Raw genomic sequence first — 24,250 nt, forward strand, 5'->3', positions numbered from 1 at the left:
ATCTCGTGGAGAGTTTTTTATGTCAAAATATTTGTGAAAATGTTATGTACCCATTCAGTTGACATACCTACAGCATGAGCCAACTCACGCACTTTCATTCTCCGATCGTTCAATATCATTCCGTGGATTTTATCGACAATCTCTGGTGTGATCACTTCTTTTAGGTGGTCTGAACGTTCGGCATCACTGGTGCAGACCACAACAGAACTCTGTAAACCACTCTTAACCATTGAAATTGAAAGTTCCGAGTCGCCATAGTATTTATTAAGTCTTTCCTTAGTGTCAGTGATGGACTTTTCACCTAAAAAGAAATGCTTAATCAGCGCATGAAATTTACTTTTGATTGTCTGATTTGAACGGCTTTCAAACACCAACTGCACAATGCAACTTGCTCAAAATTATAAAGGTTGTCCAATGATAGATTACAGTTGCATTTAAAGTAACTGCGCAGGGTTAAGTGCATGGCAGTAAGCCGAACCAAGGGGAAAAAAAAATTGTGCAGGAAATTCAAAAAGTCAGAGACTTATCAAACCGCTCTCGTAAAACTAAAAATATTATATCATTATATTCTCTAATAGGTTTTATTAATTTTGGTTTAAATATTTCATAATAAAAATTGTTTATTCACAGCACGTTTATTCACACACCTACTTATGTTTGTGCATGCACACACAAAAATTAGAGCAACCTCCGAAAATAAACATTTCCATTTACAAAACGGGATTAGTTCGAATATATCTATTAGTTTATTCTCTACACTTTACACAGTAAAATTCATTAAAGGCTAAAATCAAAGGTTTTAAAATTATTATAACAATAATTAATTACAGAAAACCCAATAGTTAAGACAGAAACAATAGAAGTACTAAGTTAACTGACCACCTGACCGAATCAAGTCTTAATTTAAATAACATTTCACAGCTTTACAATCAGAATTTTTATTTTTTTGAAAACGTCGCGAAACAAAAGAACGCTTTTCTTGCAATTTTTATTGATGTCCATAAAAAGTACTTCAGGATTGAAAGGGTAATGTTATTAAAATAATCTTATACGTCTAAAATAATTGAAGAAAGTGATTAAAGGACTGAGATTTTGCTTGATGAAACTAACCCAAAAGATCATTTGGATTGATCATTTAAACAGATTTCTAAGTTTTCTAAATCAGAAACATGCCATAAACAGAAATGGTTACATCTAGTAAACTACAGAGACTAATAGCACAAATGTATGAGAAGAAATCAATCTAAAACTAGATATAATCAATTCAAAAAAATCCTTCTTTTGAGTTTATGTGTACTTTTCTTCCTATTTTACAATTACAAACTGTCATAATTGGAAGAAACAATATTTTAATTACTTGTTAAATACCTAATTTTCATCAACAATTTTGAATCGCTCCTGTAATTTTAACCGACCTTAAAACTGAAATTTTGTTATATAATATGTGGAAGTGAGACTTTTTAGCCTTGAAGTTTTTTTGTGATAAAAACATTTTTATTATTATTTCTACTATTTAAAAAAAAATTAAAAATATAAATGTAAAAATTAACTGTAATACAAATTTTAATTGTCTCTTAGTAAGTAATTCTCGCACCGTAACGTTAATGCATTGGTGCAAGAATATTATAGAAACCACAGGTAAAAGTTAGTTAATTTACGAGAATTTAAACATAAGATGTACTTCCATGAGGGTATACTTTCAAATGTGTTGTATGAGAAAATATGTCATACATAAATGAAAATGGCATGAGTTAATTGCTGGTGACACGTTCACATTCTGTGTAGACTTCATGCTCCATGCATCATCACATGCAAATTCTCCCATCGATTGGAGAGCTAATGCTAAATAAAATGGCAAGAAATTGTCAAATTCCAGTAGGAAAATCTCAAATATGATTGTGGATTTAAAATAAAAACAGCTATAAAAAACTCCAACATTGTTTAAACACATAAATTAATCAATGAAAATATATGACATACACTAATCACTAAATTATTACGATATTTATTGTTCATGTAGTAGAAGTCGAGGATGGAAATGATATGATGCTAACCTTTTTCAAACTCGTTAACATTTAAGAGAAAAATCTGTATGGAAATTTGTTATTAATCAAAACTGAAATAAATTATGAGTATTAATGCAGAATGTGGTATTTGTGAAATACACTGTACACAAGAATTAAAACAATTACAAGTAAACAATAAACTACAGTACTGTTACAGTACCCTTAACCATAAATATCTTACACAATCACTGGTGCCACGTAAGGAACAACTTTGGGTATTATATATCCGTTTGCTATCCTGTTGAAACATTATTTATTAGTTATCATTGTACTTTGATGGGAAAAAAATAAACAAAAATATTGTTTTCTGTTAGAAGAACTGATCAAACGAATAAGAAACAACACACATGAGATTTTGGAAAGGAACTAGGATACACAGCTTTTGATTGATTAAAGTACTATTTAAAAAAAACTGATTTTTTAAAAACTACAACAGAAAAGTTCAACAAATTTTTCTTGTTTCGCCCTCACTAAACACTACGCAACGTTCAAACTTAAACGATAATTACAGGGACACTACTCATCGTATGAGGCAGGTGACGCAGAGGCGCGACGGGTCGATGCAGTCATCGTGACAGAACGCGCCGCATTTCTTGCAGGCGATCATCGCCTTGAGGCTGCAGTGACAGTCGGCAGAGCGGAGGCTGTGTTTGTTGGGGTAGCAGCCGGGGGTGGGTGAGTCACCCCCACCACCCCGCTGGGATCCGGGGGCCACCACTCCACCCTCCCCCACGCTCGCAGGCCGCCCCCGCCCTCCCACACCACCCAGATTCTCGTTGTTGGAAGGCGGGGCACTGTTGGACCTCCGCACCTGAGCGCCTGTCCTCTGGACTAACACGTAGTGCCCCATCTGGCTTTCTGCCACCTGCATCAAATTAGTTACTAGATTTCATGAAAACTGATCCAAAAAAAGTAATACAAGTTTTTATGATATTTTAAAATTTTTTTAAAGATATATCTGTATTATTTGTTTTCATTGTAAACTGTCTTCAAAGAATTTATCTACACTATAATATGTTTTTTTATAAAGTGCTTCTTTTAATATTTTTGTAAATGTAAATAAGGGAAGTTTGTTATATAAATGTGGAGTATTATTATATACGAGGGTCGTCCAGAAAGTAAAGAACGATTGCGCATCACGGGCGGCGCAGTTCCCCCACCACCGCGGTAGATAGCTTGTTCGTTAGCCACACCTTCTGCCTCAGTGTGAGCTGAGTAGCGGTACCGTGAGGTCACGTTTGCGTCTCCTGTGAAAGTTTAAAATGGCAGCGTTAATTGAAAATCCCGCCAAGTGTGAACTGCGTAGTGTGATACGGTTTCTGAATGCACAGAATGTTCGACCTATTGAAATTTATAGGCAAATTAAGGCAGTTTACGGTGACAATGCGATGAACGAGTCATCAGTGAGAAAATGGTGCATTCAATTTAAGGAAGGTCGAACTAATGTGCACGACGAGGAACGAAGTGGAAGGCCGTCACTCGTTACTGACGAGTTGGCAGCGAAAGTTGATGGAAAAATTCAACAAAACCGTCGTTTCACTTTGAGTGGTCTAGTGGAATTTTTTCCACAAATTTCAAGGTCGCTTTTGCACGAAATAGTGACTGAACGTCTTGGTTATCAGAAAATGTGTGCTCGTTGGGTGCCTAAGATTCTTACTGATGTCCACAAGACTAAACGGATGGGAGCAGCTCTTGAGTTTTTGACTCAGTATGACGAAGAAGGTGATGCGTTTCTTGACCGCATCGTAACGGGTGACGAAACTTGGGTTTCCTATCGAACCCCGGAAACAAAGCTCCAGTCAATGGAATGGCATCACTCGAATTCACCAACAAAAAACAGGAAAGAAAAACCAAATTTGAACACCAGGAAATTGATGGCAACAGTTTTTTTTGGGACCGAAAAGGCCTAATCCATGTGGAGTTCATGCCGAGAGGCGAAACAATCAACTCAGAGGCCTACATCGAGACCTTGCATCGGCTTCGCCGCGCTATTCAGATCAAACGACGCGGAATGCTGTCGTCGAAAGTGGTGCTGATCCACGACAATGCTCGGCCTCATTGCAGTGCACGAACCAAAGCAGAACTCAATTCTTTCAAATGGCAAATCTTCGGACACCCTCCGTATAGTCCAGATCTGGCTCCGAGTGACTATCACTTGTTTCCAAAGTTGAAAGTGTTTTTTAGGCGGAAAAAAACTTTTTGGGTGACGAAGACCTCAAAGAAGGAGTAAAAACGTGGCTTCATTCCTTGGCGGCAGAACAGAACAGTATAACGTCGGTATAGAAAAACTGGTGCCACGCTACAACAAGTGCCTTGACAGTTCCGGCGATTTTGTAGAAAAATAGAGTAAGTTTATAAGTATTTATAAATAAATTTTCATGCTCTTATCTTTTGTTTTTATTGACTTATAACAAAACGTTCTTTACTTTCTGGACGACCCTCGTAATTTCAAACACAGATAAAGAGGACTAGTTTCAATTTTTTTTTTTTTAGTTTATGTACCGGATATTGAAACAAATTACAATTTCTTGTGTGATATCTATGATTAAATTTGTTTTATTCAAATTGATCAGGATTCTTATGTACTAATTTAAGCATTTCAAAAATATATATACATGGCAAAGTAAGGATGTTAAATTTTTTAAATAACGGTAAAACATTCTTTGCGATTCCCGTACAAATTTTTTTACTTTTTCAAAATCCCTAGCAAAATAAAATTTCTGATACAATTTTAAAATTTTGTTCACAAATCTTTAAATTTATGATTACTTAACTAAAAAACAATTTAGCATACGATAAGGAACTAGAAGTACAAGATTTTAAGAAACATAATATACAGGTAGTCTAGCAGCCCAGATTCCAAAAATTGGAAGCACATAACAAACAGCTGTTAAACAAACTTCTGTTACAAAGACATTTTTACAGAAAAAAGGTGCCAAAAAACCTGATTTCATAACAAAACAGGCTACAATACTGTATCAAGGATGATCATGTTGTCAAATTTCCTATTTATTGTCCCTATCAGCCTATGATTCATCTTTTGTGTATAAATCAACAGACCTATTTAATTAAAACATTCTTTCAGATAGAATGAACACCTCTAATATAACTAAATGGAACTGGAATCATTAACCTATTCATGATATTAGAAAATTTACCTGGATTTTATAAAAATAGGAGTACATAGGAAATCAAGTAAACATCAATAAATATTGCTAATATTACAACTGATAATATTACATTATTAGTACTATTACTTGAATGGGGATTCTGCATAAGCAAAGAATGTAGCACTTAAATGTGCACAAAAACATAAAATGGATGATAAACAATCAAAAACGTGGTCACATCTCAGATCAGTCACAGATTTCTGTAGTATACATTCCATGTTTATATAAGGAGATGGACAAACCAAGTATTTTCAACTTTCAACCAATTTCCATCAAATCCTCATTTTCTAAAATTCTTGAAATCACTATATATTACCTTTTTTAGAGAAGTTCTGATTTTTTAAAGATACATTTGAAGAAGAATTTGGCTTTGGATACACAAGTAAAATTGTATTTGCAGCTAGTGCTATTAAAACCTGGATGATGATAAAAATATGTTTGCCATTCTAATGGATCACACAACAGAAATGGATAGGGTGACACATTACAAACATTCTTGGACTGTGGAATACAAATCAAATGGATAAAATTGCTGAAGTATTTATATGAAAACATAAAACAATATAAAGAAATGACACATCTGAAAAATCGATACAATGAAGACCAGAGCAACTTTAAAGTTAAGGTTCTTAAGATCTGTGACACTTGGGTCTTAAAAATGGGTCAAAAACTGCATGATAACATTTGGAGACATTTTTTCAATCATAGAATTAAAATTAACACTAATTTAAGACTGAGTTTCTGGGTAGCATCGCTTTTTCAGTTTTTGATAACTTGATTATGTTGGTTACAATAATCTATATATGTTATTTCATATTAGAGCAGGTATAGAAATTCAGTTGAAAATTGAAATGCCAATTAATTATCTTTTTAACAGTAAAATCTCCGCATAAATTGTGCTATTTTTAAAGTTGTGATATGCTGCCTCATTACTTATGCTTAGCTGGAAAATTATTCTGAAATAGTTGAAAATTGTAATTTATTCATTGTAAATCAAATGTTTCCTATCGCAAATATTGACTAAAAACATGCATATTCTGGTTGAATTGTTTATTTGTTTCTGCTGACTGTATACTGACACGACAACTACTCTACTGTATGTCTACAATTACTATTTTCATCCCAGGAGATATTATTTTTTTCTCTTCTAAGAGGTGGCCTACTGACAAGTACTGAAGCCTCAAAGAGATTTTTGTGCTCCCTCCGGAAGTGTACAAAAAGTTTATAAGTTTTTCAGTTTTTCAGGAAGTCTAAAGTTTACAATCTCTACATAAAATACAACAGATCAGGTCTTCCTGAAAAATTCACCATCCTTATCCAAAATGCCAAAGATGACCCAATGCACCCTTACTAATGCACTAATACAGGACACATTTTTCTGACCTACGTTTCATCAATTTCCGATCTTGTCTCTTACTGTAAACGTCTAATTCACCATGATCAAAATGACAGAACCGTCAACACTGGTCACCCAGTAAAACAGTCCTTGTACACCTAAAAATGCTATGAGAATCATACTTGACGGATGTTGTGCATAAAACACTTGCTTATTCAACAAAATCAAAGGTAAAACAATGTAACATCTGTATCTGTGTTAACTTTCCCAGCATGCCTTGCATATGAAATGACGCCTTTTGCAGTGAAACCATTGTAGAGTGCTGTTTACTGTACGAATTTAAGATGTTCAACACAATTGATCAACCCGCCAAATGTGAAATACGATCAGTTATCTGATTTCTGACAGCAAGAAATGTTCCAACAGTAGATATTCATAGACATGTAAGTGAAGTGTACGGCCCTAATGGGATGAGTGACTGCAAGTTGCGAAAGTGGATGAGAGCTTTTAAAGTTGGATGGGAAAATATTCATGATGATCTGGCCGGCCATTAGTGATTGTAAAAGGAAAGAATTTGTATCAAATTTTGTGTAAAAAATTAAATAGAGTGTGGGAAATGTTAACAAAGGCATACGGTGAGTCTGCTATGAGTAAAACAAGGGTTTATGAGTGGTTTTAAAGGCAGCCATGAAGATATTGAAGATGACAAACACTCAATCACATCACCGATGAAAATATGAAAGAAGTAGAAGAAATGGGTATGAATGATCGCCATATTACGATCAGAGAAGCACTGATGATTTTGGCATATCAATTGGCTAATGCCATAACTTTGAAGACTGTATACAAGTGGTATGACTGATTTAAAAGTGGAAATGAATCAGTTGAAGACAAGCAGAGACAGTTCAGGACGTCCATTAACCTCAAAAACAGATGACAATGTGCTAAAAGAAGAAACAATGCTTTGTTCAAACAGAATGACTATTTCAGACCTATCGGAAGATCTTAACATCTCGTAGTGTTCTGTTCAAAGCATTTTAACCAATAATTTGTAAATAAGACTACTGATTGCAAACTTTGTTCCCAGACTTTTGAGTGATGAACAGAGTTGAAGGATCGTCTTCACACAGATCCGGACTTCATAGCCAAAACTGTAACTGGAGATGGAAGTTGAGCCTATGGATATGGTCCTGAGACCAAAATGCAAGAGTTCCCAATGGAAAACCAGTGCATCTCCTCACCCTAAAAAAGCATGTCAGTCAAAATCGAACCTCAAGGTCATGCTCATTGTTTTTTTTGATAGTGAAAGCATAGTGCAATCAGAATTCATTCTAAGGGGAACAATGGTGAATTCTGAATTTTATGAGTGCACTGTGACATTTTCGAATGCACCATGTCACACCTTGCTTCTCATTTGCGAGTTTATGGCCTAAAAAGTGTTTCCGTCTATCCACATCCACCATACTCACAAGATTTATTTTAAGAATAAAATGTATTTATTTACATGAAAAGTACTCTGGTATTATTAGGTAATGTAACTGATGCATTGAAGTAATGTAACTGATGCATTGAATATAACAGCCCTGTACTGATGTAATACTAACTATTAATATTGCATGTATAATTCTTTATGTAATACTATAATTCCAGAATAAAATTGCAGCATTACAAATAATTGAATAATTGAATTACGCATACTATCTATCGCCAAAACGTGTTATTGTCATACTTTGTGTTAGAAAAGCAGTATACAAGGTCTATCCAAAAAGTATCCGACCGCCGACCAGTAGGCAGCCGCGGCGTAACCGACCGGCTCAAACCGGTTATTGGAGGGGAGGGGCGAGCCTACTCCTTCCCATATTAGGCATTGAATACGATCCGGTCACTCAGTGAGTCACAGCGCTCTGTTTCGTGCAGTATTGCCGTGTGTGTGCGTCGCATTTCAATATGACTGAACGTGTTGAGCAGCGCATTTGCATTAAATTTTGCCAAAAACTTGCCCATTCAGCATCAGAGACGATTACTATGATACGGAAAGTTTATGGTGACGTGTCTATGGGCAAGTAAAAGAGTGGTTTAGGCGGTTTAAAAATGGCCGTATATCAGTGGAGAGTGATGACCGATCTGGCAGGCCTTCAACGGCCAGAAACGCTGAAAATGTTGAACGTGTTCGTGCAGCAATTAATGAAAACCGTCGATTGACTGTCCGAGAGCTGGAAGAAGATTTAGGAATACCAAAATCGTCAGTTTGTAACATTTTACACAAAGATTTAAAAATGAACTGTGTTTCGGCAAAATTTGTTCCTTGGCTGCTGACAGAAGACCAAAAGAACTGTCGACTTGAAATCGCACAGGACAATCTGGATTTGATAAAAAGTGACCCAGGGCTATTTAAAAAAGTTATTACTGGTGATGAGTCATGGGTTTATGGCTACGACCCTAAAACTAAGGCTCAATCTTCACAGTGGAAAACTCGTGAAGAGCAACGGCCGAAAAAAGCAAGGCAATGCTGACAGTTTTTTTTAACCAGGACGGCGTTCATCACGAATATGCTCCAAGAGGCCAGACAGTGAATAAGGAACATTATCTTGAGGTCCTAAGGCGGCTACGAGATGCAGTGCGAAGGAAACTACCTGAAGTGTGGTCTAGCCGTGACTGGGTCCTGCACCACGACAACGCGCCAGCTCATTCCTCAAATCTTATTCAGCGTTTTTTGGTAAAACACGACATCAACCAGCTACGACAGGCTCCCTACAGTCCTGACATAGCTCCTTGTCCTTGTGACTTCTGGTTATTTCCGAAATTAAAAATTCCTTTGAAAGGAAAAAGATTTGACGATGTTGAACAAATAAAACAAAATGCGACAAAGGACCTGTTAGCCATTCCGCAAAATGAATTTAAGGAGTGTTTCCGGAAGTGGGAGGCGCGTTGGAATAACGTAGTGGCTTGTGGAGGGGAGTACTTTGAAGGGGACCAGATTGCCGTTGCCGCCGAGTAACTCAGTTCATGCCAGACGTCAAGGTCGGATACTTTTTGGACACACCTTGTATAGGTAACCTAACTAATAAATTACTACTTTCAGTTTATATTTTTAATTCTACGTATGTTTATCACCACAAATCTGTTGTGTTTAATCGCTGAAGAAAGTGGATAACAATACGTAATTATTTGTTGGCAAAGCGTGTTTTTGTTGTACTTTTAATCTATAAAAAGTATAGATTAACTAAATCAATCTGTGCGAGAGAGACAGAGGGAGAAGATTCGTTCATACTACTAGGCCACAATACAAAAATTTTTAGTCTTTAACCGGCAGGATGGAAGAAAGTTATAAAGTTGGCATCTCCCACATGTGGTTTACTCACCAGATTTGTATTACATTCGAATAGTTCTAGTGCTCACCCCTCCTTTACCCTATGTACTCGTAGGCAGTATTTATAATTTGTCCTTGAAGCTCTACTGGCCGCCCCCATTTTATCGGAAGCACGGATTAATTTTTGCCGTAATGTTACCTCAGCTCATATGTCCAGCTGTACTGGCCACTTAACATAGCAGTTATTTTGTAATATTTTCTTTGTTTTATAATGAATGGTGAGTTCTGAAACTTATCGAGCAGCTTTATTTTAAAGTAATTTTTAAGTAAAGCAGTAAATTTTAAATTAGCCTATAATTCCTCTCTAAAGATTTACTGTGCAAACAAGACGAATGACGCGTAGTGGGCCAATATACTGAAGCGATAGAAACCTAGAATATTTTACTAAAAAGTGTTAACTACTGGCATATTAGCAAAAACAATTCATAAGAGTTGTTAAAATCCATAACTAAAATCCCAATAAAGAGGGAAAGCGGTTTCATAAATTGAGTTCAGTGAAATATTCCCCAAAACAGTAGTGGCAAACTAAATAAGAAAACTGGAGATATGCTAATGTCCGCTCTAGTGCAGAAAAGTACATGACGTAACAATATCGCCGGCTGGTCCTTAACGCTTTTCTACTTTACCTGCCCTTAACACTTTTCTACTCCACATGCTATATACCAACATGTAGTCCTTAGCACTATTCTACTTTAGCTGTGATATACCAACAGCTGGTCCTTAATGCTGTTCTATTTTACCTGCGATGTAGCAACAGCTAGTCCTTAACGCTGTTTTACTTTACCTGCGATATACCAACAGCTGGTCCTTAACACTGCCTAGTTAGCCTGCGATATACCAACATGCAGTCCTTAGCACTATTCTACTTTAGCTGCGATATACCAACAGCTGGTCCTTAATGCTGTTCTATTTTACCTGCGATGTAGCAACAGCTGGTCCTTAACACTGTTTTACTTTACCTGCAATATACAAACAGCTGGTCCTTGACACTGCTCTAGTTAACCTGCGATATATCGAAGGCTAGTCCTCGCTCTACTACTTTACCTGTGATATACCGACAGCTGGTCCTTAACACTGTTCTACTTTACCTGCTATATACCGACAGCTAGTCCTTAATGCTGTCCTAGTTAGCCTGCGATATACCAACATTTAGTCCTTAGCACTATTCTACTTTACATGCGATATACCGGCAACTGGTCCTTAACGCTTTTCTTCTTTACCTGCGATATACCGACAGGTAGTCCATAATTCTGTCCTAGTTAGCCTGCCATATACCAACATGTAGTCCTTAGCACTATTCTACTTTACATGTGATATACTAACAGCTGGTCCTTAACACTGTTCTACTTTACCTGCTATATACCGACAGCTAGTCCTTAATGCTGTCCTAGTTAGCCTGCGATATACCAACATTTAGTCCTTAGCACTATTCTACTTTACCTGCGATATACCAACAACTGGTCCTTGACACTGTTCTAGTTAATCTACGATATATCGAAAGCTGGTCCCTAACGCTCTACTACTTTACCTGCGATATACCGACAGCTGGTCCTTAAAACTGTTCTACGTTACCTACGATATACCAACAGCTGCTCCTTGACACTGTTCTAGTTAACCTATGATATATCGAAAGCTAGTCCTTAACGCTCTACTATTTTACCTGCGATATACCAACATGCAGTCCTTAGTACTATTGTACTTTACATGTGATAAACTAACAACTGGTCCTTAACACTGTTCTACTTTACCTGCGATATACCAACAACTGGTCCTTGACACTGCTCTAGTTAACCTGCGATATATCGAAGGCTAGTCCTTGCTCTAGTACTTTACCTGTGATATACCGACAGCTGGTCCTTAACACTGTTCTACTTTACCTGCTATATACTGACAGCTAGTCCTTAATGCTGTCCTAATTAGTCTGCGATATACCAACATGTAGTCCTTAGCACTATTCTACTTTAGCTGCGATATAAAAACAGCTGGTCCTTAACACTGTTTTACTTTACCTGCGATATAACAATTGCTGATCCTTGACACTGTTCTAGTTAACCTGCGATATATCGAAAGCTGGTCCTTAACGCTCTACTATTTTACCTGCGATATATCCAATAGCTGGTCCTTAACGCTGTCCTAGTTAGTCTGCGATATACCAACATGCAGTCCTTAGCACTATTGAACTTTACATGTGATATACTAACAACTGTTCCTTAACACTGTTCTACTTTACCTGCCATATACCGACAGCTGGACCTTAACACTATTCTACTCCACCTGCTATATACCAACATGTAGTCCTTAGCACTATTCTACTTTAGCTGCGATATACTAACAACAACTGGTCCTTAACACTGTTCTACTTTACCTGCGATATACCAACAACTGGTCCTTGACACTGCTCTAGTTAACCTGCGATATATCGAAGGCTAGTCCTTGCTCTAGTCCTTTACCTGTGATATACCGACAGCTGGTCCTTAACACTGTTCTACTTTACCTGCTATATACTGACAGCTAGTCCTTAATGCTGTCCTAATTAGTCTGCGATATACCAACATGTAGTCCTTAGCACTATTCTACTTTAGCTGCGATATAAAAACAGCTGGTCCTTAACACTGTTCTACTTTACCTGCGATATAACAATTGCTGATCCTTGACACTGTTCTAGTTAACCTGCGATATATCGAAAGCTGGTCCTTAACGCTCTACTATTTTACCTGCGATATATCCAATAGCTGGTCCTTAACGCTGTCCTAGTTAGTCTGCGATATACCAACATGCAGTCCTTAGCACTATTGAACTTTACATGTGATATACTAACAACTGTTCCTTAACACTGTTCTACTTTACCTGCCATATACCGACAGCTGGACCTTAACACTATTCTACTCCACCTGCTATATACCAACATGTAGTCCTTAGCACTATTCTACTTTAGCTGCGATATACTAACAACAACTGGTCCTTAACACTGTTCTACTTTACCTGCGATATACCAACAACTGGTCCTTGACACTGTTCTAGTTAACCTGCGATATATCGAAAGCTGGTCCTTAACGCTCTACTATTTTACCTGCGATATATCCAACAGCTGGTCCTTAACGCTGTCCTAGTTAGCCTGCGATATACCAACAGCTGGTCCTTAACGCTCTACTATTTTACCTGCGATATACCAACATGCAGTCCTTAGCACTATTGTACTTTACATGTGATATACTAACAACTGGTCCTTAACACTGTTCTACTTTACCTGCGATATACCAACAACTGGTCCTTGACACTGTTCTAGTTAACCTGGGATATATCGAAAGCTGGTCTTTAACGCTCTACTACTTTACCTGCGATATACCGACAGCTGGTCCTTAACACTGTTCTACTTTACCTGTGATATAACGACAGCTAGCCCTTGATGCTGTCCTAGTTAGCCTGTGATATACCAACATTTCGTCTTTAGCTTTATTCTACTTTACATGTGATATACCAACAACTGGTCCTTAACACTGTTCTACTTTACCTGCCATATACCGACAGATGGTCCTTAACACTTTTCTACTCCATGTGCTATATACCAACATGTAGTCCTTAGCACTATTCTACTCCACCTGCTATATACCAACATGTAGTCTTTAGCACTATTCTACTTTGGCTGCGATATACCAACAGCTGGTCCTTGACACTGTTCTAGTTGACCTGAGATATATCGAAACCTGGTCCTTAAAGCTCTACTATTTTACCTGCGATATACCGACAGCTGGTACTTAACACTTTTCTACTCCACCTGCTATATACCAACATGTAGTCCTTAGCACTTTTCTACTTTACCTGTGATATAACAACAGCTCGTCCTTAATCCTGTTCTACTTTACCTGCAATGCAGCAACAGCTGGTCCTTAACACTGTTCTACTTTACCTGTGATATACTGACAGCTAGTCCTTAATGCTGTTCTAGTTAGCCTGTGATATACCAACATTTCGTCCTTAGCACTATTTTACTTTACATGCGATAACCAACAACTGGTCCTTAACGCTGTTCTACTTTACCTGCGATATACCAACATTTCGTTCTAAGCACTATTCTACTTTTCCTGCGGTATACCAACAGCTGGCCCTTAATGCTGTTCTACTTTACCTGTGATGTAGCAACAGCTATTCCTTAACCCATTAGCCTAGACTCATGTATATACCACGTGCAGTGATGCATGGACCGAACCTGGAGTCACGTGCGCAGCACGATCTGGTGACGTTGCGATGTACTATTTAAAGTATTTATAGTTTTTCCCGTTAGATGGTATGCCAATACGCTTTCTGCAGACCTTTTGAGTTGTTGGTGAGTTCAGGTGTGTGCCAACTATGGCAGAAAAATATTACTTTTTTCAATAATTGTAATCTATTACTAGTGCTTATTTTGTGTTGATACTAGGATTATGTTACGTCTAAAATTACGGCTAGCACTTCTCACAATATTATTGAAAGTTTATTATAGTAGTTTTATAAAATCCATTTAAATATTTATTTGTGATATTTGGTAAAATTTTGTTTTGTTGCAAGGCTAAAGGCTAGCCTGCAAAATAGAAACAACGTTGTTAGTCGTTTGTTTGTATACAACGATGTTTGTTTGTCAAGTTTTATTTTTTTATTTTTACAGTGTATTTTTTAGTGTAGTTCTGTGTGTAGTTTTTACAAGGGTAATTCGGAAAGTAAGGTCCATTTTTTTATTTAAAAAAAACCAAAACAGATTTTTTCAAATGATGTTGATGTTTGATTCCTGACATCAATCACTATTTTTCTACATAATTTCCACTTTTGTTTTAAAACACTTGTCATAATGATATATACAAGTTTTTGAATGCCGGTGTCATAGAAGTCAGCTGCCGTCATCGAGTGACGACGCAAATGCCGGTGACGTCGAGTGACGCCACTCCATCGACTGGCGTTTCGTTTCTGGGGTTATGTGGGAAACCCATGTCTCGTCACCCGTCACAGTGTAATCTAAAAGGTTATCACCTTCCTGATGATATTGGATCGAAACTTCAAGAGCAATACCCATTCTTCTTTTTTTGTGGTCCTCAGTAAGCAGCCTGGGAAACTTAACGTGAGCACAATTTGCGAAAATCCAAAATTTCAGAAACAATTTTAAACAATGTGGTTCTACTCACGTTTGGAAATTCTATTGCTAATGAAGTAACAGTGAATCGCGATCTTCACGAATGTTTTCATCGACGGCTTTCACCAAATCTTCGGTGGTCACTGACTGCCGACCAGATCGTGGTTCGTTATGGACATTTTCCCGTCCATCTTTAAAAGCTCTCACCCACTTCCGCACTTTGCTGTCACTCATTGCATTTGGACCATACACTTTATTTATCTGTCGATGAATATCCGCTGCTGAAACGTTCCTTGCTGTCAAAAACCGTATCACAGACCGTATTTTACAGTCGGCGGGACTTTCAATAGTTTTAAACAATTTTAAAAAGGCACAGAAAACAGCAGACTAGAAAGATTTCACTGCAAATGACGTCGTTCTGCGCGCAATGCATGCCGGGAGTCAGGGCGCATGCGCATTTCGCTGCTCGCTTACTGTTTGTCTGGTTAACGTGAATCGGACCTTACTTTCCGAATTACCCTCGTATATGCAAATTGTGTGTGAATGCTACAAAATCTGTGACCCATGCAAACTGATGGAACAGCTGCACTTGATGAGTGTTCAAATATAATTTTTTTTAATAATATATGTTCAAATAAAATTTTAATATAATTTATTTTCATGACAAAGAGTTACTGAATAATATATATTCAGTTTTTAGATAATAAATAATTTTAATAGTGAAAAAAAATTAAAACTAAAGTTTTTTTATATAAAAAACCAACATTTTTGTTATAATTAACATTATTAGTAAATTTAAAACTAAATAAAAATTAATTTTATAGTTGTAAAATATAGCCTAGTTTCTTAGAAACATGATGGTAAAATAACCATGGTAATAACTTAATTAGTTAGGTTTCTATAAAAATTATACAAAACCTTTACACTTTCAGCAAAATTAATTGCTAGTTCAGGTCCATGCAGCACCAGAAAAACTACTAGGCCAATGGGTTAATGCTGCTCTACTTTACCTGCGATATACCGACAGCTAGTCCTTAACACTGTTCTACTTTACCAGCGATATACCGACAGCTGGTCCTTGACGCTGTTCTAGTTAACCTGCGATATACCGACAGCTAGTCCTTAACACTGTTCTACTTTACCAGCGATATACCGACAGCTGGTCCTTGACGCTGTTCTAGTTAACCTGCGATATACCGACAGCTAGTCCTTAACACTGTTCTACTTTACCAGCGATATACCGACAGCTGGTCCTTGACGCTGTTCTAGTTAACCTGCGATATATCGAAAGCTGGTCCTTAAAGCTCTACTACTTTATCTGCGATATACCGACAGCTAGTCCTTAACACTGTTCTACTTTACCAGCGATATACCGACAGCTGGTCCTTGACGCTGTTCTAGTTAACCTGCGATATACCGACAGCTAATCCTTAACACTGTTCTACTTTACCAGCGATATACCGACAGCTGGTCCTTGACGCTGTTCTAGTTAACCTGCGATATATCGAAAGCTGGTCCTTAAAGCTCTACTACTTTACCTGTGATATACCGACAGCTGGTCCTTAATACTGTTCTACTTTCCCTGTGATATATCGACAGCTGATCCTTTACACTGTTCTATTTTAACTGTTATACCGACAGCTGGTCCTTAACACTGTTCTAGTTAACCTGCGATATAATAACAGCCTGTCCTTAATGCTGTTCTACTTTGCCTGTGATATACCGACAGCTGGTCCTTAACACTGTTCTACTTTACCAGCGATATACCGACAGCTGGTCCTTGACGCTGTTCTAGTTAACCTGCGATATATCGAAAGCTGGTCCTTAAAGCTCTACTACTTTACCTGTGATATACCGACAGATGGTCCTTAATACTGTTCTACTTTCCCTGTGATATATCGACAGCTGATCCTTTACACTGTTCTATTTTAACTGTTATATCAACAGCTGATCCTTTACACTGTTCTATTTTAACTGTTATACCGACAGCTGGTCCTTAACACTGTTCTAGTTAACCTGCGATATAATAACAGCCTGTCCTTAATGCTGTTCTACTTTGCCTGTGATATACCTACAGCTGGTCCTTAGCACTATTCAACTTTACCAGTGATATACCGACAGCTGGTCCTTAACCCATTGCGGATCGTATTGTTTTGGCGAGCGGTCACCAGCGGGCACGAATTAATTTACTGTCAGCGGCCGCAAGAACAGCAATGGTGCGCCACATTGTATAGCTCGCTATTGTATACTAGAAAATTCAGCTATGAAGGTATTCGTTCAGATAGAACATGGGCCTGCGGGGGTATCCGTGATGTTGGAACGATAACACGCGAGCAAGGTTCCGGGGTGACAGGGATGATGTCTGAATCATAGTCTAAATAAAGCGGCTCGGGCGAAGCGATTACAACATCCAGGCCATTGTCTAACTAAACCCGCCAACATGTACGTCTGCGTCGTTTAGTTCCGTGTCACTAACCTCAAAGTATTATAATAACTGCTGAAGAAAACAACCAATCAGAAGCGCTAAAAAGCAGAGAGTAAACTCATATGAATGAGTTTTCATCTTCGACATACAACTGCGATCTGTAGGATATTTTTAAAACTTTTGAAAACTTTAACTCTTAGTTGACAAGTGAAGATGATCGCCCAATCTATCAGACATTAATAGAACTATTTGGAGGGAAACTTAAAATCAGACCGCTTTTGCGACCTGAGCTCGTCATCGTGCAGTTAGGCGTGCGTCAGTGATCCGCAATGGGTTAACACTGTTCTAGTTAACTTGCAATATACAAACATTTCGTCCTTAGCACTATTCTAGTTTACCTGCAATATACCAACAGCTGATCCTTAACTCTGTTCTATTTTACCTGCGATATAACAACAGCGGGTTCTTAGCAATATTCTAGTTTACCTGCAATATACCAACAGCTGATCCTTAACGCTGTTCTACTTTACCTGCGATATAACATCAGCGGGTTCTTAGTGCTGTTCTAGTTAACCTGCGATATAACGTCAGCTGGTCCTTTACACTGTTCTACTTTAGCTGTTATATACCGACAGCTGGTCCTTAACGATGTTCTACTTTACCTGCAATATACCAACAGCTGGTCCTTAACACTGTTCTACTTTACCTGCGATATACCAACAGCTGGCCCTTAACGCTGTTCTACTTTACCTGCGATATACCAACAGCTGGCCCTTAACGCTGTTCTACTTTACCTGCGATATACCAACAGCTGGTCCTTAACACATAACAGAATGCCAGCAAATATTTAATTACAAATGCCTTTCACTAGATTTTAAAATAAACTTAAAGAAGATTTAATATAAAGAAGCCTTTATGAATATTCAATGATCATTGAATACAAACAAAAAATTAATGTACTGTGTAATATAAAATCTGCGATTCATTTAACATTCTGCATTGATATAAAAATAACATATTAATTGGAGATTAAGATTGAGTTTTAGTTCTACAATTTAAGCTTATTGTTAATAGACTAGACACTATTCAATGTATTCTTTTAATACTGATAAATATAGAACAATTTTATTTGATTAACCCTAATCTACAGTAAAGGTCATTTCCTCATTAACTTGATGGGATAAAATAATTTTTCTCTAGCATTTTTACGAATTTCAAGTTACTTCAGAATCATGTTTTACAAATTTTAATTTTGTGCTTAACTATAATTATACTTTTAATGATTCAAGTAGATAGTCTGTTCTATTTATATGGATACAGGATTTTTACAATCTCTTAATTGATTGTCAAGAGCATGTTTACATAAAAAAGTTCTACTTTAACTAAATGTCAAACTATGACAAAGTAAAAGAAACTATAGTAAAACGTTTTAAGAAAAAATGACAGTCACAAGTTTTGTATATATTGCCATATTACCATTGACCAACATTTTATTATCCACTTGCCTCTTCGATACCACAATATTTTGTGTTAGTTAGCTGAAACTACCAACCCATGTATAATTTGAAATAGAAAAGTTTTAAATAAATTACTGTAAGTTAAGTAATTATGCATGAAAATTTATTTTTCAGTAACAATTATTAGGCTTTCCAAAATATGAGGGATTTCAATTTTATTTTGTTTCAACATTTTAATTTTGTTATTTGATTCACTTACATGTAGGAAAAATTATATCTGATCCTTTTCAAATCACAATTTTGTTATTATTGTTTTGCTTTCACGGTCATACAACATTTAATCTTACTTTAAAATGGGTAAGTGATAACAGGTATATTGTGTGGAGTTATGAATGTACCAACAAGACATACACAATGACCATAAAGTATTTTTGTTAAAAAAAATACACAAAAAAACAACTACAGTAGTAATTTTTCCATATGGCATATTAGTTGACTTGTTTCAGGTAATTTCAAAATATATGGATTGTTAAGGAAAAAAATTAAATAGGCTAAATCAAGTGGTCTGATATGGCTGTGACATTAAAAGGGTGAATATATAGTGATGTATCAATATAGGTGCACATATTTATTTCGTCTATTTGCAGACATAAAAACCAATAAAAAGAAGACAAATTAAACAAACAAGGGAACAACATATAACAATGCATGTTTTGACAAACACAAATTTGATGTAAAATAATCCACAAATCGAGTACATTATCACAAATTTATTATTAGGAATTCAGTAACAAAATTGATAGCTAAAACAAGATTCTCAACAAGAAGGGTTAAGCCTTCCACTAGTTCTGTCATGATTGCTCTCTGACTTTCTAACAGGTACTGCTGTGATGTGGAAGATAAGATAAAGCGGGCGTCTTCTTTACGTCGCCCTCTTCTGCTGTCCTATCCTCCAGAGTCTCCACCGGTTTACGCTGCAGTGTGTGGGGTTCTATCCTACCTCAGATCCTCCCCACATCGGCAATGGCTGCGCTACTTGAGTTACTCACGCAAGTGAAGACGGCAGCTCGAGTATTGCGAGCGTCTGCTAAGGTATTATGCAAGACGCTAAGATGATACTACCAAGACGCTGGGGACTCATCGTCCGATACTGCTGCAAAGATTATCCCTGAGTCAGCTAAGGGAAGGACCTGCCAGCATACCTCGGGATTGCTGTGGGGCTGAGCGTGGGGCAGCACCGCCATGGTGACTGGAATGCCCTGGGATGAGGTGAACACATGCTTGACCAGCACGGGGGCTGTCGGTCGTTGTTGGTAGCTACGAGGCTTGCTACCCAACTTCGTGGCCCTGGACGATGTCACCACACTGTACTGCGTCTGCAATCACATTCGTACACATGTAAATACTTCAAGGGACTGAGAAGTAAGGAATACAATGCTCATACCAGGACTTATTCTAGGTTCTGCTCAGTTCAATCTGATATTTGTTTTTTAGGTTTTCCGTAAAAAGGTTTTTCGGGCTGTAACACCACATGGGTTCGCCCATTACAAACAACAAGTAACAAATTCCCTCCACTACTAAACTTAGAGCTCCCCACAGTATTTTGATGAACACAGTAATTAAAAATCCTATGTGAATAATTACCACAGACATTCCAGGATGAAAGTAACTTGTCATTCATGATTTAAAAGGATGTTGTAAGTTTCTATTTAAATTAAATACAGAAAATCTTTTAAAAAACCGTTAATCATCGTCATTAATATATTAGAACTAAATAAATATCTACATTTAAAAGCACGCCATGAATTAGTGGAATTTTACGTTAAATACATAAAATTCCAAAAAGTCATTATACAAAGGAGCAATTTGATCTGCCAGACAAGCTGAACAAAGTGGAAATAACTAAATCTTTCAAGAGGAAGCTATACAGATTTGGCTATAAGACCACACACCCATTCTACACTGAAGATAACATGGGCTTTCTGTTATAATTCAGTTACATAACATTATGCAATATGTAATATTTGTGATACTACACCTGATCTACATGACTATGAACAAAGATTTAGATTTACCTTGTCTGACTTGCCGATCAGCAGCGACGGTGGAGGCTTGAGCTGGCACCTCAGCTGGTCACGGTTGGGGCTATTCTGTATGACGGCTTGGCAGATCTGGTAGCTTCGCTCCAGGTTGACAGCACCGGGCGGGGGCTTGGTGGACACATTGCGAGACGACCGCCCTGTCGGCCCGCCAGAAGTAAGCTGTCAAACACGTTTTAGCATTAGTTACAACTTAGCACAGGAACTCTGGTCACACACGTCTTAGCATTAGTTACCAATGAGCCCCAGAATTCAGAATTATCACGAAATCAAACCACAGCTTAGATTATTTCTTGAACAATTTCAGTTAATGTGGAGTTTTTTTACTGTTTTAAGCAATATAGTAAGGAAAATCATTTTTGTAGACATGATTTACAAATAAAATATTGCTTTTGTGTTTTTAACTTTTATTACAAAAGTAGTTTTAACAATAAGATAAAATATTGAGCTTAAAATATATTTGGATCATTTGGCCATTGTGAAATCTTTTAACCCTAGAACTGTTAATCGACATAATTATGTCGGTTAATGCCGCTTTTGTGGTGTTAACCGTCAAAATTTTGTCGATCAAACATTCCCTCGTATAATTACTTTTTATAATATACTCCGTAACGTATCGATATAATTCATGCACCATTGGATTCGGGAAGAAAAATGCTAAGGAACAGATGAGTTTTATTCCTCTTTGTATTATGGTTATGACGTAGCAAGCTTGTTATTTTGAACATAAAAGAAAACGCGACGCCGTTTGTTGTGACCGCCATATTGCCGCTGCCGTTCTGTATCACTTTCGTGCCGAGCTGTGGATATTTGTAAGTTTTAATAGTTTTACGCGTGTTTTAGTGTCGTATTTAATGTGTAGTGTGTTGTTTGATGTCGTAGTAGTGTAAACATATATATTTTAGAATAAATCAATTTCTATTTACTGAAATATGTTTGAGAAATTACCGGCTTTGTGTAGGCTATGGCAAAATGACTTGGCTAAAATTCATTTCACATAGTTTGTTATTGTTTTCACTTACTAAACGTTATTTATAGCACTCTTTTAGCTCTGAAGTAACTACTTATTTTTGGTAAATAGGTAGTTTTCACAATAATATATATATATTGCCTGTAATTTCTTTGGTTATATATAATAACTGTTTGGGTTATTCTATATTTTTTCAATATCTTTAGTTATATTTATAGTTTTCTAACTACATAATATTTCCTATTACTTATAAACCATAAATTTATAAATTTTTGATATAGTACAAGCTTTAGAAACTATTTTATATTTTGCTGAATGAAAATTTTTCGCAAAATTATTGAATAATGGCAAAATTTAACTTTTTTACTTTTCAAAAAATAATTTATGGTAATTATTTCATTACTACTGTATATTCTATTTTATTCTAAGTAATAAAATATGCAAAATAACATGTATTCATAGATAAATGTATTAGCAAAACTTGTTTTACCAAAGTCTTACGTGTACACCCGATTTTCAGAATTTATACGCATCGCTGCTTTTTGTTCTATAGCTTTATGATGCTTTCATAAATGTGTATAATGTTTATGTTTTTCTGAAACTAGATAAAATTTGACACAGAATGGCTATCTCACTTATAAATATTTCTCACTATAACTTCATTTGCTAGGTATGGTCCCCCCCAAATTTAAGAAATATTTTTCGTAAATTTTATATTTGATTAAAAAAAAGTGTTTATTAGAAAATTTTTGATGGTTAATTTTACAATATAGTACAATTCTACGTTTAATTTTGAACACAAAAAATATATACTCTTATTTATATTGCTTTTATTTTATATTTTTAATAATTTTTTTAAAAAAAAACCTTGCGCGAAGCTCCAAAACAGCCCGACACTACAGGATGAAATGACCGCCAGTTCTAGGGTTAAGAAAATTATACATTTTAAGACAAATGTTGACATGTCTTTAAGAAAATCACATTCAATAGACTATATTCATAGATCATATGAACTCATATTCAGAGATTTACTGCAACTCTGTGTATCATATACTGCAACAAAGTTAAAATCTCAGGCTCTATGAAGTGCAGTCCAAGTCATAGTATTCTGCAGCTTGTGTTACAGTGAGAGAAATAAAGTAACACTGAATAATGAAACAAATGTAGCAGTTGGAGCAAGTTTGTTGTATATAACGATGTTAACTTTGGCAACTCCAAACCGCTCGATACTCTAGCCAAATTACGACTGAAAGTGAGTACCAACCTTGGGCTTGGTGGGGAGCGCTCGGACCGGTGTACTGGTGGTGAGTGCGAGGTAGGGCACAGCACTAGAACTGACAACCCCCTGCGGTGGCTGAGTGGTGGGAGGAGCGGGTGTGTGAGTGGCAGAGGGCAGGCACACGATGGTAGTGGGGGGAATCACCGTAAGAGGAGGAGGCTTGGGAGCTTCTTCTCCTGGGGTTATGGTGGACCGTGAACTGCCCGCCAGCCCGCCACTGTCCATGGTGCTGGACACCTGACTGTCCACCTCCGGCGTCAGAGTCACTGCAAAAAAATCTCTATTAGAACTAACCAAACACTACGTGAGTTAACAGTCTTCGTAACCCTCAGATTCACTTCGAAAGAAACGCTTCTTGAACTATGAGGTCACTATCAATTATTAACTAGCTTTAACAAAACTTAAGTAATCGAACTATGACGTCCCCCAGCATATAGTTGTAAGGCCAGACCGCTAACATCTTATACGGTCTCAATCAGCCAATTTAAAATATTAAATTATCAGTAACATATTTTATTTTTATTTAACTTAACATTAAATGGTTTAATTTTCATTTCATCATTTTTATTTGCCACAAAAATGTACATAATTGACAAAGTCATAAATACAGCTAATTATTACAGCCACGTAAAAATCTTAAATTTAACAATAATTAACCTTATACAGCACAACAGTGATTGTAACAGAATACAAAAACACAATAATCGTTAAAATCCATATTATTAATTTTGAAAAATTCATCTAAGCTATAAAATAGATTCTTCAACAGCCAGGAATAGAAAAATTATGTTTAAATCTGTCAAAGGGATATGAGCTAATTTGTCTTTCAACAAAATTGTAAACCTTCAACGATACCACAACATGGCATGTAACTGTGATAATGAACAATAAACATAATGAGTCAGTCCTATTAGGGTAAGCAATGCAGATGGAGAAGATATGTAATTTAATATAACATATGAATTGTAAGTCCAGGT

The 24,250-nt window shown here is 36.6% G+C and overlaps 1 protein-coding gene across 1 annotated transcript; it reads right to left on the bottom strand.

Moving 5' to 3' along the window:
- Positions 1-475: 475 nt before the first annotated feature.
- On the bottom strand, positions 476-23,557 carry LOC124364122 (polycomb protein Asx-like). Its single transcript, XM_046819329.1, has 4 exons — positions 23,259-23,557; positions 21,001-21,186; positions 20,128-20,301; positions 476-2,931 (listed from the first exon to the last, which is right to left on the bottom strand). Exons 1-4 carry the CDS (start codon positions 23,496-23,498, stop codon positions 2,587-2,589), a joined length of 945 nt encoding a protein of 314 aa, XP_046675285.1. The 5' UTR covers positions 23,499-23,557; the 3' UTR covers positions 476-2,586.
- Positions 23,558-24,250: the final 693 nt, after the last annotated feature.

This window comes from Homalodisca vitripennis, chromosome 6 (assembly GCF_021130785.1).
Source record: "Homalodisca vitripennis isolate AUS2020 chromosome 6, UT_GWSS_2.1, whole genome shotgun sequence".
In the NCBI taxonomy this organism is placed as follows: Eukaryota; Metazoa; Arthropoda; class Insecta; order Hemiptera; family Cicadellidae; genus Homalodisca; species Homalodisca vitripennis.

What these genes read in the sequence shown, in the direction of transcription:
- LOC124364122 (XM_046819329.1), bottom strand. Translation starts at nt 23,498, where the DNA reads ATGGACAGTGGCGGGCTGGCGGGCAGTTCACGGTCCACCATAACCCCA. An exon ending in CGCTCCCCACCAAGCCCAAG is followed by an intron (nt 21,187 to 23,258) that starts GTTGGTACTCAC and finishes CGTGTTTGACAG; the next exon opens with CTTACTTCTGGCGGGCCGAC. An exon ending in TGATCGGCAAGTCAGACAAG is followed by an intron (nt 20,302 to 21,000) that starts GTAAATCTAAAT and finishes ATGTGATTGCAG; the next exon opens with ACGCAGTACAGTGTGGTGAC.